Here is a 15,527-nt window from a genome sequence, read left to right on the forward strand (position 1 = left end):
CACAATTTACATTCTATGCGGTCAACCCTTGCTCAGTGGAATAAACATGAGCAAGCTAAAAATACTCCAGGGAAACACATCCACACATAGCATACATCACATGTCTCTGCTGCTTTTTGAAACCTCTTTTTCTTTTTCTCACCTTGCTCTGGGTTACTGGGTAGAATGCATCTTCTACAATGAGGTGTGAACGAGGAGGCTAATAACACATCCAGGGATCTGGCAGTGATTGCTCATCCTAAAATCCTGTGGCCATGTTCAGATACCATTGGAACGCTTCCAAGGAACCAGGAGGGAATGTCTTAGCTTTGTAACATCTGCTATCTCCACCAGAGCAGAATAACTTGAGCGAAGAATCCCATGCCATCAAGGTGCATTGCTGCTATAGTTCTACATTAGATAGGCAGAGGCAGTACACAGATGTGGTCTAGCCAGCATGTGGTGCCATGCCTTCATCTGCAGGTGCAAGTACTGTTGTGCTCAAGGCAAAGCACCTACTTGGCTAATAGCTTTTCCTTCTTCTAGAGACATTATTCCTGGGATGCGTTAAGTGTTGACCGACTCTCTCTTTTGCACTGTCTAACAGAGCGCGCAGGCTGAAGGAGAGGAAGTAGGAAGGTTACCACCTGGCTCTGGGATGGAAAGATAAATGATGGCAGAATCATAGAACGGGGAATTCCCACTAAGCAACCACAGGCAGCTGAGGGGTTTTAAATAGCAGATGTTTTGCAGTAGTCAAGTCAGATTTTACAGTAAGTAGTGAAGAAAAAGTGGGGATGCATGTCTTAATCCTAGTGCTTTGGCAATGGAGGCAGGTGACTATGTGAATTCCAGGCCAGCCTCGTCTACACAGTCAGGTAGGGCTACATAATGAGATGCTGTCAAAAATGAAAAAAAAAGAGAAAGCATCATCGGACCTCAAGATTAAGGGAATCTCTCAGCCATAGCACATTCTGAATTACACCTGGCTGCTCTGAAAGGCAGTAGTTTATAAACAAACAGCTTCTTGTCACTGACATTCTACCCAGTCACATATTTGCATATCTTAAGACCTATAAAGGGCACAGACATCAGAATGAAACCCACTCTCCATTACTGTAGAATGATATGCAATTTATTCATATACTGACAGTTAGGCAGTACTCAAAATTTATTTAAATAAGCAAGTGATTACACAAACATCTAATAATACTAAAATCGATAGTCCCAAAGTATAAAATACCACGGGTATGAAATACCATGGTAAATACTATTCAACAGACTACAGTCATAATTCCAAACTAAATTACATTTTAAAGAAGATGATTCTTAGCAGTTTGAGGATGATTTTGTTTTTCTTCTTCCAAGCCACTTCTTCCGCCGATATAAGGATGCTAATTTCAGGAAATATTGCATGGTATCATTGCTTAGGTTCCTGTGTTCTAACACATTTCCTTGCCAAAAGTTTTAAAATATTGCCCCTCAACATAGAAACAAACCAGTCAGCACTCAATCCCCTAAGCAAGGATACTCAGATCTGGGGAGTGCTAAGAACTAAGTCTGGGTTCAGCAAGAGTCAGGTAGTGAGAAACCCTTTGCAGCCTTGGAAAGATATGGCTTCTTTTCTGGGGGCTCCGAGCATCATACGCATATTTAGCCATCCAAGCCATGAAGCGATGGGAGAATAGTAGTAGTTTTCTATCCTGATGACTACGACACAGTTGCAACTGTGGTTAAGTTAGGCTACAGTTCGGCAGGATTTCACACAAGGATGGCTCCTATTTAAGCTAATTTCTTATAGCCTCATTACATTCTGGTGAAGTGCAGTTATATGTGCAGGAAGAGTTTGGCTTATCATGTGTCTGTATTATTTTAAAAGTCTTATGCTTTACCCAAATGAGGTACAAGCAAGGGTCCAGCTTGAGAGGCTAGCAGCGGTCTTCGTGAGACATTTTAATAAATATGAACACAGAACGAGATTCAGCTAACTCTCTTACATACAAATTACAGCTAGAGAATTACTATACATTTTTAATATGGAATGATGGGGGGGGAGAAAAAAATCTAAAAAAATAGAAAACTTTCTTCATACCTGGGTGCCAAGGACAGATGTTAACACTGCACAATGCCACAATGTGAGCAATCACTGGAGGGTTGATGCTCCAGAAATGGTGATTTTGGGGGAATCTTGGAATAATGACCAAGAGATGAAAATACTGTACCAAAAGGCATGCATATATATATATATATATATATATATATATATATATATAGTCACTTATGTGCATTAGGTGTGTGAGCTGTCACCTAAGCAGAGATCTAGGATGACAATGAGGCAGTGTTCTGGGGTATCCATTGAAACCAGTGTGGGCACTACATGTTGATTAAACCTTCCGATGCAGCAAAATGCGGGCACAGCGCCATATCTGGGTTCTGCAGCTGTTTTATGATCCTCTTGCGGAATTTCTCCCTCACACGATTAAACTCCATTATGTCCATGGGGTCCTCTTCAATCCAAAACTTGTGAAACTCGTGCATCAAATAGCCTGTTAGGGACAAGACAGTAATAAGCCTGCAAGGTTATCATCCTTAGTCACATTCCAATCCTCAGTGGAAGAGTTAGACCAGAACAGTCTCCATGGATGTCACAGCAAACACCAAGTATTAGTGAGATCAGTGGAGTAGAAGCTACCAAGCTGCTTATAATTTCCTCCTTTTGCAGCTGGTATGAGAGAAAACTTTTACTCTACAAAGCAGGAGAACAAAAAAATGATGTCACCTCTTGAATATGAATCACGTTGGAAACATATTCTTTTTTCTTAAGTAAAAAGTTTTAAATGTTTATGAGTATTTACCTGTTATGTATGTTTGTGCACCATGTGGTTATGGTGTCCCTTGAAGGCCAGAAGAGGGCATCGCATGCCCTGGAGCTAGAGTTACAGCTGTGAGCTGCTATGTGGGTGCTGGAAATTGAAATGGGATCCTCTGGAAGGGCAATCAGAACTCTTAACCACTGAGCCATCTCTCTAGCTCAACCTTGATATCTCTCTCTCTCTCTCTCTCTCTCTCTCTCTCTCTCTCTCTCTCTCTCTCTCTCTCTCTCTCTCCAAGGTCTTTGGCTGGCCTGGAACTCGCTCTGTAGATCAGGCTGGCCTCAACTCACAGAGGTTCACTTGCCCCTGCCTCTCATGTGCTTGGGTTAAAGGCTGCACCACCACACCTTTATTTTCAAATATTTCAAAAAATATTTTCAAATTGTTAAAATTACATTTATTTGTGTACATGTGTTTTCAGGTACGTGGGTGTGTGTATGTGTGTGCACATGTTTGTGGAGCCAGGGGATAATGGGTGTCTTCTCTCTATCTTATACGTCAAGGTGGAGCCTCTCACTTGAACCCAGAACTTGCCACTTTAGTTGGTCCCACACTCTATGTCTTCTGAGCACTGGGACTGCAGATGGGTCACAGTGCCTACTTGGTATTTAAATTACAGGTGCATTTAGTCATCTACTATGAGACAGTGAGAATTGCAAACCAAGTCTGAGCTGCAGAGTCCTTACAGAACAAGCATATTCAATGGAAAACCAAAGGAAAACCAGTAGCTTTTCCTGTGTAACGGACAACATATGCAACTACTTTCAACACAGTCCTATACACAGTTTGAAAACATCATTTATTCCTATCTCACTGCACAGTATTTGAGATGTCCTTCCTCTATATACACTGCGATGTCCACCCGTTCTCACCCTCTCATCCCCCCTGTATTGCATGTTAAGGTGTATTTGTACATGTTTATGAACTCAGTCACTAAAGCATAGGGGAAATGGCTCAGGGGGCAATTATTTTATATTTATTTTGGGTTGTCTATTCTGTTTTATTTATTCTCTTTATTTCTTTCTTTTGACAAGATCTCTTGCAAGTCAGTCTGACCTTGAACTCACTAAGTTGCATAAGATCTTGAATGCTTTCCTGATTCTCCTGTCTGCATCTCCCCAGTGCATTATCACACCTGGTTTATGTAGTACTGAGGATTGACCCTAGGGCCTTGTATGTGCTAGTGAAAGAAGTAAAACATAAAAACAAAATTCTAGGCCTTTAGGCCCAAGCTTGGGAATGTGGCCTCTGTGGCTCAGTGCTCCGAGGTGTGCTGGTCATAAAACAGATAGCGACATTCCTTCCTCCACCCACCCGCTTCCTGGGTTCAAAGAGTGTTCATTCAAAGAAAGTCACCCTGACCATTACTGGAACCTGCAATGCAAATGTGCTATTGTTAGGGGCTCTTAGATTGTTAGGGGCTCTTAGAAACTGTCTTGAGAGATAACCTGACACTTGTGACTTTGCACTTCCTTGTGACTCTTAACTGGTATTTTTGGTATTTTCCAACAACGCCCTCCCCACCTCCTTGAGTTGTGGTTTCTTCCTTTAAATACCCCCTTATCCAGCTACTTGGGGTGCCACAGTCCTCTACCCCTGCGTGGTGTATGACCGTGGGCCCGAGAGCGCTCTTGAATAAAAATCCTCTTGCAGTTTGCAGCAAGATCGTTTCTCGTTGGTGATTTTGGGGTGTCGCCTCTCCTGAGTCAGAACGTGGGGGAGTCCTCACTTTGTGGGTCTTTCACTAGGAGAACACTCTACTGGGTAAACGACATCCCCATTCTACTTCTTTCAGGCTGATGGAAAATACTGCATATTAACGTTTTTGATGAAGATATTCACTCCCCTTACCCAGCAGGCCTTGAAGCTACACATAAACTGACTACCAGGAAAGCTGCAAATCAATCCACCATCTTGCATCTTACCCATCCCAGGAGTTGCCTTATCTGTATCCACTCATATGACCTGCCCTGAGGCTGCTTCTAGGCTTGGGCATCTCTAGGAACAACACTGACAGTTACATAGATGAGGGAATAATTTGGTTTTTGTATTTTTAAAAGGCCTTGGTATGTAGCCCCGGCTAGACTTTAATTTGTAATTCCCCTGCTTCATCCCAAGAGCAGAAAGCTGTTGGCCTATGCCTCATGGAACAAACGTGGTCCTTCTCTGACACTCGCAGTGCGCTTTGTGCCCAGCCCTCATCTCCACTTCAGGCTAAGCGGCAGGCCCTCCCACCATAGCACATGCGCAGTGAGTGAGTGCTAGAGAATTTTTGTCCTATTTGTTTTAGCACTATTTCTTCTGATCCCTGCATCTTACTCACTTCAAAGAACTCAATCCTCTGTCCATTTCATCGAGTACAAAAGGTCCTAAAATATCTCAGGAATAGCCAGGAGTGATTTGTTAAACGTGCAGATCTACCCAGATTCAACGAGATGAAGCATCACACATCACTGAAGTTTCAAAACTTTAGGTCCAGAAGACTCCATCGTTTTACACCCCCCACCCCAGGCCTCTTTCTAGGAATGGTTCAATTGATATGGTTATAAAAGAAATGAATGAGAATTCATAATTTCTTCTTTTCTTAATATATAAAATACATAGACACTTTCCCCAGTGGGGCTTTGAGCTCAAATAAACATACTTGAGCGATTCTTGCTAGGAGAGTCAGATTGATTTTTTTTCTTATTTATTTATTCTTTTCTCATATATTACACCCTGACCATAGTCCCTCCTCTTCTCCCAGTCCCTCCCCACAGCCCCCATTTCTCTCATATCCACTTTTCTGTTTCCCTTCAGAAAAGAATAGGCCTCTCAGGGATACCAACCAAGCATAGCATAACAAGTTAAATAAACCCAGGTATATGCCTTCATATCAAGACTGGATGAGGCAACCCAGTAGGAGGAAAATGGTCCCAAATGCAAGCAAAAGAGTCTGAGATAATTCCCCACTCCTACTGTTACGAGTCCCACAAATAACACCAAATTACACAACCATAATGTATATGCAGAGGACCTAGTGCTGGTCTATACAGGCTTCCAGATTGTAGGTTCAGTCTCTGTGAGCCCCCATGAGCCCTGCTTAGTTGATTCTGCAGGCAATGTTTTTGTGATGTCCTTGATCCCTCTGGCACCTGCAATCCTTCCTCCCCTCTTCCACAAGATTCCTCACATTCTGTCTGCCTAATGTCTAGCTGTGGGTGAGAGTCAGATTCCTAATATTATAAATTAAAATCATCCATGATGCACCCATCTCATTAGCATACTCCTGTTGACAGTGATAAAAACAAATGCTGCTAAAACCAACTTTTTAATTTGATTTTTTGACTCTCTATCCATGGTACAATGTGATAATTTGATGCACAAGTATGCTGTGGACTATCAAACCAGACTATGTAGCAACTCTAGCCCCTTTTAATGAATGGTCTATTTTCTATACTACACAGAAGGATGCCCAATTTTGTACTCTGTGCAGACACCCACCTTACTCTTAAGGGGGTGCAACACATCACACAGTTCTAGAAGAACTCAGACAAGTTGTTCCCTCCATGTTTCTCTTGTGCACATAGTTACAGAAGACCATCTCCGAGAGCGATGGTGCGTCACAATTTGACACCATTTTCATTATACTTCCTCTATAAGCACAGATGTGAACTGCTATTCCTGTAGACAGATTCCCCAAGACTCCCCCTATGTTATCAGGAAAATGGAGAAAGACTGTATAACATGGTTGCTATAAAATACAGGAATGGTGACCTGGCTCCCAAATTACATATGACTCTACTCATGTATGTGCTATTGCACAGCATTCAAAGATTCATTTGGCCAGTTTTCTGACTGACCCATCTACCAATTATGTCTGTAACAGATACACTATTAGGCACTGAGGATGAAGAAAAGGGTAGAGTTCTCATGTTTCCTAATTCTCTGTCTTTTGGAGAGAGAGCGAGATGGGTATTCAATTTCTGACAATGATTTGTTATCTGAGACAGCTAACAAAGTAGTGTGGAAGGGGAGGGAGAAAACAGAGTCAATCTAATGCTCCTAGCTTTCAATTTCATTCATTCCCTAGTGCTGTGGGTTGCCCAAGCAGATTTTATATTTCCGTCTTACAGATGTGAGCACTGGGTTCAGCCAGGAAGCTTGAACAGTGCATAGTCACGCAGTGAACAGCTGGATGCCAGGACTGAAACAGGCTGTCATCCCATCATCAGCACAGGCTGCCTCTCCCGGTGCCTTCTGTTCCGCTGGTGCTTGTTTCTATGTAATAATTTCTTCTCATGAAGGTCAGAGAAAAGATAATCCCCTCCCTCTTCTGTGCTTGTCCTTTCCTCTGATCACTACACCTAGCCTTGCCCCATTACAGCTGGGCTCTGTGTTCAGTGGAGCTTCAGATTGGATGTCAGTTTTACAACACAGTGCCCTGGCGGTGCAGCTTTCACCAAGACTGTAAAGCCAGGACGATAGAGCCATTACATTCTTATTTCCTTTCCTCTAGACGAAATACTTGTTTTGAATACTAATTTGCCTCACCATCTGAAGCCTGCTGCATATTTATTGCTGCTTAAATGTGTCTTGGCTTTGCTTCATTGCATCCTCCCTGTTAGTAGAAAGCAAAGGAATGTGCAAGGACACAGATAACTGCAAGCATATTACAGGGGAGATGTGCAGAAGTGACCATGCCCAGTGGAGGGACAATGAATCCAGGGCATAGTGTGCCTCTTCTAACGATGCCTATTCTCTCTGTCCATAACCCAGTCTGTTAGGGACTGCTGCTCTTTCTACAAGAAAGAAGAGTATCCTGGGAAATACGATTCTGCTTTATGCTTTCTTATCTGGGCTAGGAGCCTTTTGGAAAAGCCTATCAATTGGGTAATGCTAAAACATTTCCATATCAGTTACACCCTTTTTTCTCCCTGAAAAGAGGATCATTCAATATTGTAGAATCTTATCTGTCCATCCATCCATCCATCCATCCATCCATCCATCCATCCATCCATCCATCCATCCACTCTATAGTTACTAAGCCGATCATATACCAATGAACAAAACATCTATCCCTACCCTTTAAATGCCAGTTTTTTCCTGGCATTGAGAGGGAGATGTTGGCTGCTGTGTGGTTCTGATTTTTAGCTCCAAGCAGATGAGTTAAAAGTCTGTAGGCAGATCTCTTCTAAGTCATCAGGGCTCTAAGGTGTCTCATGGAAATGTTCGTTTTGTATCTCTGAATAGATTTCCCCAGAGGAACTTATCTTTGGCTTGCCTCAAGTTAATCTCATTGTATTTTCCCTTGCAAGAGCTTCCATGATTTTGTGAAGATGGAAAGCACAGGGTAGGGCAACTTATAAAAGGCCAAGGAAACACAGTGCACACGCTTTTATTTGTTATGCTTATGTTCTCCAATGTGGCTCAAAGTCTCTCTTTTATTTTTTTTTTTCCAGACAGGGTTTTTCTGTGTAGCCCTTGGCTGTCCTGGAACTCACTCTGTAAACCAGGCTGGCTTTGAACTCAGAAATCTGCCTGCCTCTGCCTCCCAAGTGTTGGAATTAAAGGCGTGCTTCACCACGCCCAGCTGGCTCAAAGTTCTTTAGGGTCCGTTCCAAATTCTTCTCTTACACTTCCCGTATCATATCTAATTAACACTTCCCTCTCTACTATACTGCTTGGATCTGCTATGCTCTCCTGTTTTATGGTCTGTGTCCTTGGCACATCTCTGGCTGGATCACTCAGTGCCCATTACTTTACTTCCTGCTGCTCACCCTTTGGCATTCACTGAAAGTGGCATTGCTTTAGGGAGCTCTCGCTGCCTCTCAGACTGGGTGGGCAACGACAGCAATATACCTTTGCAATGTTTTAAAACACTGTCTTTACTTCCCAGTGTGTTGTGCTTGTTTGTTGTTAGAGGCCAGTATTCTTCAGTATACACTCTGATCTGCAGTGAATTGTTATAGGAGTGAATATAATCACCCGGTAGTCAAAACAGGCGCTACAAAATGTCTTGTGAGGGACTTAACGTTTCTACTGACAAGTTATAAAGTAAAGATTTCTTTAAATATCCTTTTCATTCTTATCAGTTATACTTAACCTTGTTAGGCACTGGATAGCTTAATACGTTTTGATGGGAAAACAAAGCCCCACAAAAGACAGAAACTTCTCCTATTCTGACCCTTGTTCTATACTTGCATTGGCTGAATCTTTTGACAGCTCCACAGCTCCACATAAGTTGCATTCCACTTGGGGGCTATTTTTGAAACCCCTATGTGCATAAGGGTTTAGCTCCTGTTCCCAGACCCAGCTATACTCATTTCCCACTGTTTTTTTTTTTAACCAAGTTCTAACGTCCTACTTCTATCATATACTTAGTTTTCCAACTCATTTAACCACAAACCACTTTCCCCAACGATGCCAAACACACCCTAGATGTGTTAGAGCATGGTGGATACTCTCTCAGTTCCAGAGTTTTGTCAAAATCCATGACTGTTCTTAGCCTGTTTGTGGGACCCTCCTCAGTGCCCTTTCCTTTGTCTGAAGGGTCCCTTCACTTTTCTTTTGGAAAGATCTTCTGTTATCTAGGTCCATTTATTCTTCCCAGAATCATTCTTTTACTTTGTGGAAATGTTATATTTTTCAAGAGTTCTCTGAAATATTGAAATAGTAAAATATTGGAGACCTTGCATTTACTTAAAAAAAAGTCTCTCCTATTTTGATACTCAATACTCACTTGATAAGCGAGACTGGGAATATAATTTGAAATTGTAAATCATATTCCCGTATCCCATCTTAAGTTTTTGTAGTTGCCATTCCATGGTGTTTTAGAATAAAATGCTGCTCTTGAGAAGTCTAGTATAATCTCAATTCCAAAGTTTTTGAGTGACAGTTTTGGAAGAGTTCAGGATCATCTCTTTACAATGTCATAATATCTCACAGTGACACAGACCTTGGTTTGGTAGATCTTAATCTATTATGTTAGTGCTCAGAACTTAAAATACGAAAATTCCTCCTTCAGGCCTAAAATTTTACCATTTTAATTAATTAATTAAATGTGTGTGTGTGTGTGTGTGTGTGCACGTGCATATGTGGAAAAGTCAGAGGACAAATTGTGAGAGTTGGTTCTCGCCTTCTATCATGTGGGTCTTGGGGATCAAATTCAAACCTTCAGGCTTAGCAGCAAGTCTCCTTACCCATAAAGCCATCTTACTGGCCTGATTTTTTTCCTTCTTCCTTAAAAAACAAAACAAAACAAAACAAAACAAAACAAAACTTTTCATAAAACTTTTTAATCTATATTCTAGGCAAGTCTTCCAACATTACTTTCTAATCTGCTTATGAATTTCATTTCTGTCAAAACGTAGGACCTCGTAGTCAACCCAGGCTGTCTTTAGAGTTTCATTCTTCAGTGTTAAGCCATGTTAGATCAAAGGGAGACGGACAAAGGTCAGACCTGAAGTCGACACATTGCATTTCATATAAGAGCTGGGGAAAAGAAATATCCATGGTGCCCAGAAGTATAAGCATAGGTGTTTCATGAGAAAACAAGAGACAACATGTTAAACGCAGAGGAACTTCCTCAAAGGGCCTACGGTAGCTCCTTCACAGTGGCCTCTCGGCTGTGACCCTTGTCTGGAGTTCTCTATAGAAACCCATACTGATAATTAAACAATAGACACTTACAGAATGTTTGTTGGAAGTGAGACAGTGTCGGAGCTTCGGGGGCAATGTTGTAGAAGTGTGTTTTTAGAGCGCCGCTCACGAGCAGATTATATGCCAGGTCGGTGATATTGATGCCCACAATTGCAAAGGAGTACCTGCAGGTAGGATCCACAAAATCCAAAAGTGTTGCAACATGGGATAGAAGCACTCCAAAAACCGATAACCTGGGTTCTAAATCCCCATGAAATCATCAGAGTGGCAAGCCACCCGGTCATCTCTATCATATAAAAGTCTTGCCCTTTAACTTTACCACAAAGTTTCAGTAGCATGTTCTAAGAGAATTGAGAGTGTGCATGCTTTGACTTAGTAATTCCATTTCCAAATATGTGGTAGGTCAGTGTCCAAAGTTGACACAGCTTTATATAAAGGACTATTTATTACAGCAGGATTTATCATGGTGAGACACAGAAACCACTTGTGATGGTTTGCATATGCTTGGCCCAAGGAGTGGTACTATTAGAAGGTGTGGCCCCGTTTGACTAGGTGTGTCACTGTGGGGGTAGGCTTTAATGCCATAGTCCTAACTGCCTGGAAGCGAGTATTCTGCTAGCAGCTTTCAGATGAAGATATAGAACTCTCAGCTTCTCTTGCATCATGCCTGCCTGGATGCTGCCATGTTCATGCCTCGATGATACTGGACTAAACATCTGACCTGTAAGCCAGCCCCAATTAAATGTTGTCTTATAAGACTTGCCTTGGTCATGGTGTCTGCTCACAGCAGTAAAGCCCTAACTAAGACACCACTCAAATATGCTAAAAAGATTCCTAGAGAAATTATGGAAAATTTTGGTGCTAACTAAATTTTGGTAATTTTATAGCTAGCTAAAATGACACTCTTAGAGACTTTAAAGCAAGATACACACATAGAACATTCCGAAATTTAGTGTAGGTGCACATGTGTGAATGAGAAATGGCTAGAATGGAGAGATCTGAGCAGTTACTCTAGGTGTGCAAAGTGGTAAGGCAGGCTGAGTTCTGGCCAATATGCCTGTGCCTTTCTAAATTTAACTTTTTATGTCAGATATTTAAGTTATCATCATAAAGTATATTTTATGTCCCTCTTTTACAGAAAGGGAACAGAATACTTAAATTCTCTCTGTTGTAATTCTATCATAAAAATAATTCTAATTAAATAAACCATTAATAACACTGGTTAATTTGTTTGTTTATTTGCTGGTGTGTGCATGTGATCTTGTGTACCATGACCTGTGTGTGTGTGTGTTTGTGTAGGTCAGGAGACAATTTGAGCTTCCTTTCTTTCTAGTTATAGGTTCCAGGAATCAAACTGAGGTTATCAGGCTCAGTGGCAAGTACCTTTCCTCCTAAGCCATGTTGCTAGGTACCTAAAGTAAAAATTTAAAATAATTTTCAAAATTTGCTTTATTATTTTTATGGATATCGGGTGTTATGTTGTATCTGTGTGCCATGTGAATGCCTTTTCACATGGAGGCAAGTATAGGATCTCCCGGAACTGGAGTTATAGACAGCTGGGAGTTACCATGTGGGAGCTGGGAATCAAGCCCAGTGTGGCTGTCTCTGGGCCAGGGCTGGAAGTTTGCATGTACAAGCCCACACTTACCCAATGGCTTTATCCATCTTTTTCTTTTCCCATTCTGTCTTGCTGAATTTGCTGAAAGAAAGAACAAATAAACACATGAATACTTAATATACTTAATTTGCTCTTGCTCCCCTTGAATGATTATATTTAACTGTTAACTACACAGAGAGATACATGTCACCCCATGATCACACTAAGTCTGAATATATTGCTGCCAAGAGCAACAGTGTAAGCTCCACATGGTGACACATCTGTAATCCTAGCTATCTCCATTTGCACTGTTGCTGTTAGAGTTGATGTATTTAAACTGACCAGTTTTAGCTAACATATAGTGTACAGTTTTAATGTTGATATAACATAACATAACATAAGATTTTGAACTCTAGGTTGGTCTGGGCTACATAGTGAGACCTTGTCTCAAAAACAAACAAACTTTAGCATTGGAGTTACGTGGAATTTTTAAATATATCCAAGCAGGAAAAGGAAGAATTTTCTAGAGCAAATGGCAAATGGCACACTGCAAACACTCATGTAATACCACAACATAGCGCGCGCGCACACACACACACACACACACACACACACACACACACACACACACACACAGAGAGAGAGAGAGAGAGAGAGAGAGAGAGAGAGAGAGAGAGAGAGAGAGAGAGAGAGTAAAGGATATTTAAACGCATGTGTTTTCTACTCTGTGAATGACTGGGTATAAAGCCAAATTACTGTTGGATTTCATGTTAAAATATTCCTATTTTAAAAGTGTGGTTCCTAACTAACAACTAAACTAAAGAGGCACCAGGAAAGTTTTACTTCTAAAAAAAGATTCATCTTCAAAATGAATTGAATTGCATGTGAAATTTAAACATTTCATGAAATGTATCCATTTTCTCTTCAACAAAGCTTTGAAAGTGAGTCCACACTGTGTCTATAAATCTTGTGTCTACATTTGTTAAGTGGAATCTTTGTCTGCATTAGAAATGTAAGAAAAGGCCAAGTAGCTTCCACTTATCTCCAAGATAAACAAACAAAAATCAACAGGCATAATTCTCCTCTTAAAATTGCATCTACCTTTATCCATCAAGTTACTTTAGGACTCTATAAATAGTCCCAAAGGCAATAATGTACCATGCTTGCTGAAGGGCATCTTGGAACATATTCTTAGTTCATATATTTTTGTTTCACTCTTGAATACCTGAAATATGTAGGGTCTGATAGAAGCTATGATGATACCATAATTGGTCAAAATATATCTCTTTCAGGTAATTATAAAAGAAATATATTAGCATTTTCAAGCCCTTCTGATTCACATTTGATGACCTTCACCATCATTTTGAAGCAGCTAATACAAAGGCCTCTTTCTCTGTGTCTGAATTGTAGCTTGAGGGATAAACCAGATTCCTACACAGCACATATACAGAGGCAAGTCTTCTTAAGAGTTGTCCACAGTTTCTCCAGTCACAAGGAGCCACAATTGTGAAGCCTCTGTCTATTTCCCCTTGCTTGAGGATGGCTCACTGATGAAATCAATTTCCCTTCAATCATTATTCAAAAATATTTTAAGCTTATTATTACTTCCCCAGATCACAGACTATCCATGGCTTCTGGTTCTGATCTGGAAACACCACTTGGAAAGACACACACACAAACCCTCAGCCATCTTTCATTACAGGACTTCAGAGGCTCCACAATGCAATCCAGAAGATAAAACTTAAAAGCTAAAATAGCTTCAGTTTGATCAGGTAATCTATTAGCTAGCTGATGTTAATGTTTTTTAAATAAATAAAAGTACAGAAAATAAATTTTTAATCTTATAAAAGATTATAAACATAAGTTTGGGAAAATAATGTAATTTAATGAACCTTAGCCAAATGGAGCCAGGAGGAAAATAGTAGTAACATCAGTGAAATAAACCCAAGTCAACTGGTTCCTGAAATTTAAGACTACCATAATAAAACTTTATGTTTATTTAGCTAGTAATAATTAAGTGCTATCATGTGGAGGACAAAATAAAATCCTATGGGACCTGGTAAAATAGAAGGAACTCTTATGAGAAGAGTAGCTCTTCTCATAAGATCGAATTGGAAATTCATCAATCAAGGCCAGGAGTGTCGAAGCACACCCCTAATCCCAGCGCTCAGGAGTTAGAGGCAGGCTGATCTCTGTGAGTTTGAGGCCAGCCTGGTCTTCAGACTGAGCACCAAGCCATCCAGAGCTACATAAATTTTTTTGAGACTGTGGCTGTGTCTCAAAAAAATACTAATCAAACACCATTTTCACTATGCAAAAACAAACAAACAAACAAACAATAAACAACAACAAAAACAATTCCAAGTAAAATGTCTCATGAGCAGATTAGGTCATGTGTGTGGGATGTTCATCTTTTTAAAAGAAGGGATTAACTGTCCTTTAAGCCAGTTACAGTTCTGGCTTCTTGACCTTTCGTTAGATTAGATCAGTTTGGCTTTTAGCTCATAAAAAATGCAGTCCATGAATTATAAACTATATCAGATTAAAAGTTGGTGATGTTTGCCTTTAAGTGTTTTCCATAAATGTACTTATTTTAGAAATTCTTAACCTATTCATTCTAAAATAGAAGTAAAACAAAACATAAAAACAAAGAAAAATACCTTATTTCCTCCTTAGTGATATCCCTTCATGTATTCAGTCAGAGGAAAAAAAAATAAAGTAAATGAGATGTAAACATAGTTCTGAACGTGAAAGCAAAATAGCCTTTGTAAGTCCTTTCTCTGTTGGTCTTTGACCTAACGTCTTCCATTTCCCTCTATGCCCACACAACACTTCCTTGTCTCTGAATTCTTCCCTCCAGGTATGTCCCTCCATGCTCACCTTTGGATTTCCTGACACTCTTGACACACACTTACTTGAAGGACACCACTCTACATTCTAAATCCTGAAATGCGCGTCTGAGGTATTAACCTTCTTGTTTAGCACCTGTCAACCGAGCTAGCGAGAGCACTTTAAGCTTGGCTTCCTGTGAGCTGACTCTTTGGATATTCTTCGTTAGATCCATGTGAGAAATGACATTTACTAATCCAAAAATCCTAAATCCAACCTTTATTTTGAACACGTACCTGCATTTTGGATGAACAGAGTCGGAGAGGACCTGCTGAGCCACGGTGGCATCCCGTTCTGCAAAATATCTGTAGGGAAGGAACACCTGTGACTGCACTGTCTGCATATGAGAGAGCCACCCTCTTGTGGTGGTGAGGGGCACTTGGCACTCAAAGGTAGACACTGGCATGAGACCATCATTCTTCTGGAGCCAAGAGACTTGAAAACTTACTTATGAACTTCGTTACTACCCAGGGAGCTAAGTATATAACTGAGCATTATAGATAAGGGATCAGGTGATTGAACGGAACAAACTCCCAGAGGCAAAAGAT

The 15,527-nt window shown here is 40.7% G+C and overlaps 1 protein-coding gene across 3 annotated transcripts in view; it reads right to left on the minus strand.

Annotated features, from left to right (window-relative positions):
- Nucleotides 1–1,846: 1,846 nt before the first annotated feature.
- The window catches only part of Elmod1 (ELMO domain containing 1), a 61,770-nt gene continuing 48,089 nt past the window's right edge, over nt 1,847–15,527 (minus strand). For 2 of the 3 annotated variants that reach the window (XM_029482140.2, XM_029482141.2), the window contains exons 8-12: nt 15,216–15,284; nt 14,751–14,774; nt 12,142–12,192; nt 10,524–10,657; nt 1,847–2,525 (exon numbers count right to left, since the gene is read on the minus strand). In XM_029482140.2, the coding sequence (XP_029338000.1) occupies nt 2,353–2,525; nt 10,524–10,657; nt 12,142–12,192; nt 14,751–14,774; nt 15,216–15,284 (451 nt within the window). In that variant the 3' untranslated portion in view covers nt 1,847–2,352. The remainder of the gene's footprint in view (nt 2,526–10,523; nt 10,658–12,141; nt 12,193–14,750; nt 14,775–15,215; nt 15,285–15,527) is intronic. The other variant, XM_021172727.3, reaches the window with a different exon arrangement.

Source organism: Mus caroli, unplaced genomic scaffold (assembly GCF_978045245.1).
Source record: "Mus caroli unplaced genomic scaffold, Mus_caroli_1 scaffold_11, whole genome shotgun sequence".
In the NCBI taxonomy this organism is placed as follows: domain Eukaryota; kingdom Metazoa; phylum Chordata; class Mammalia; order Rodentia; family Muridae; genus Mus; species Mus caroli.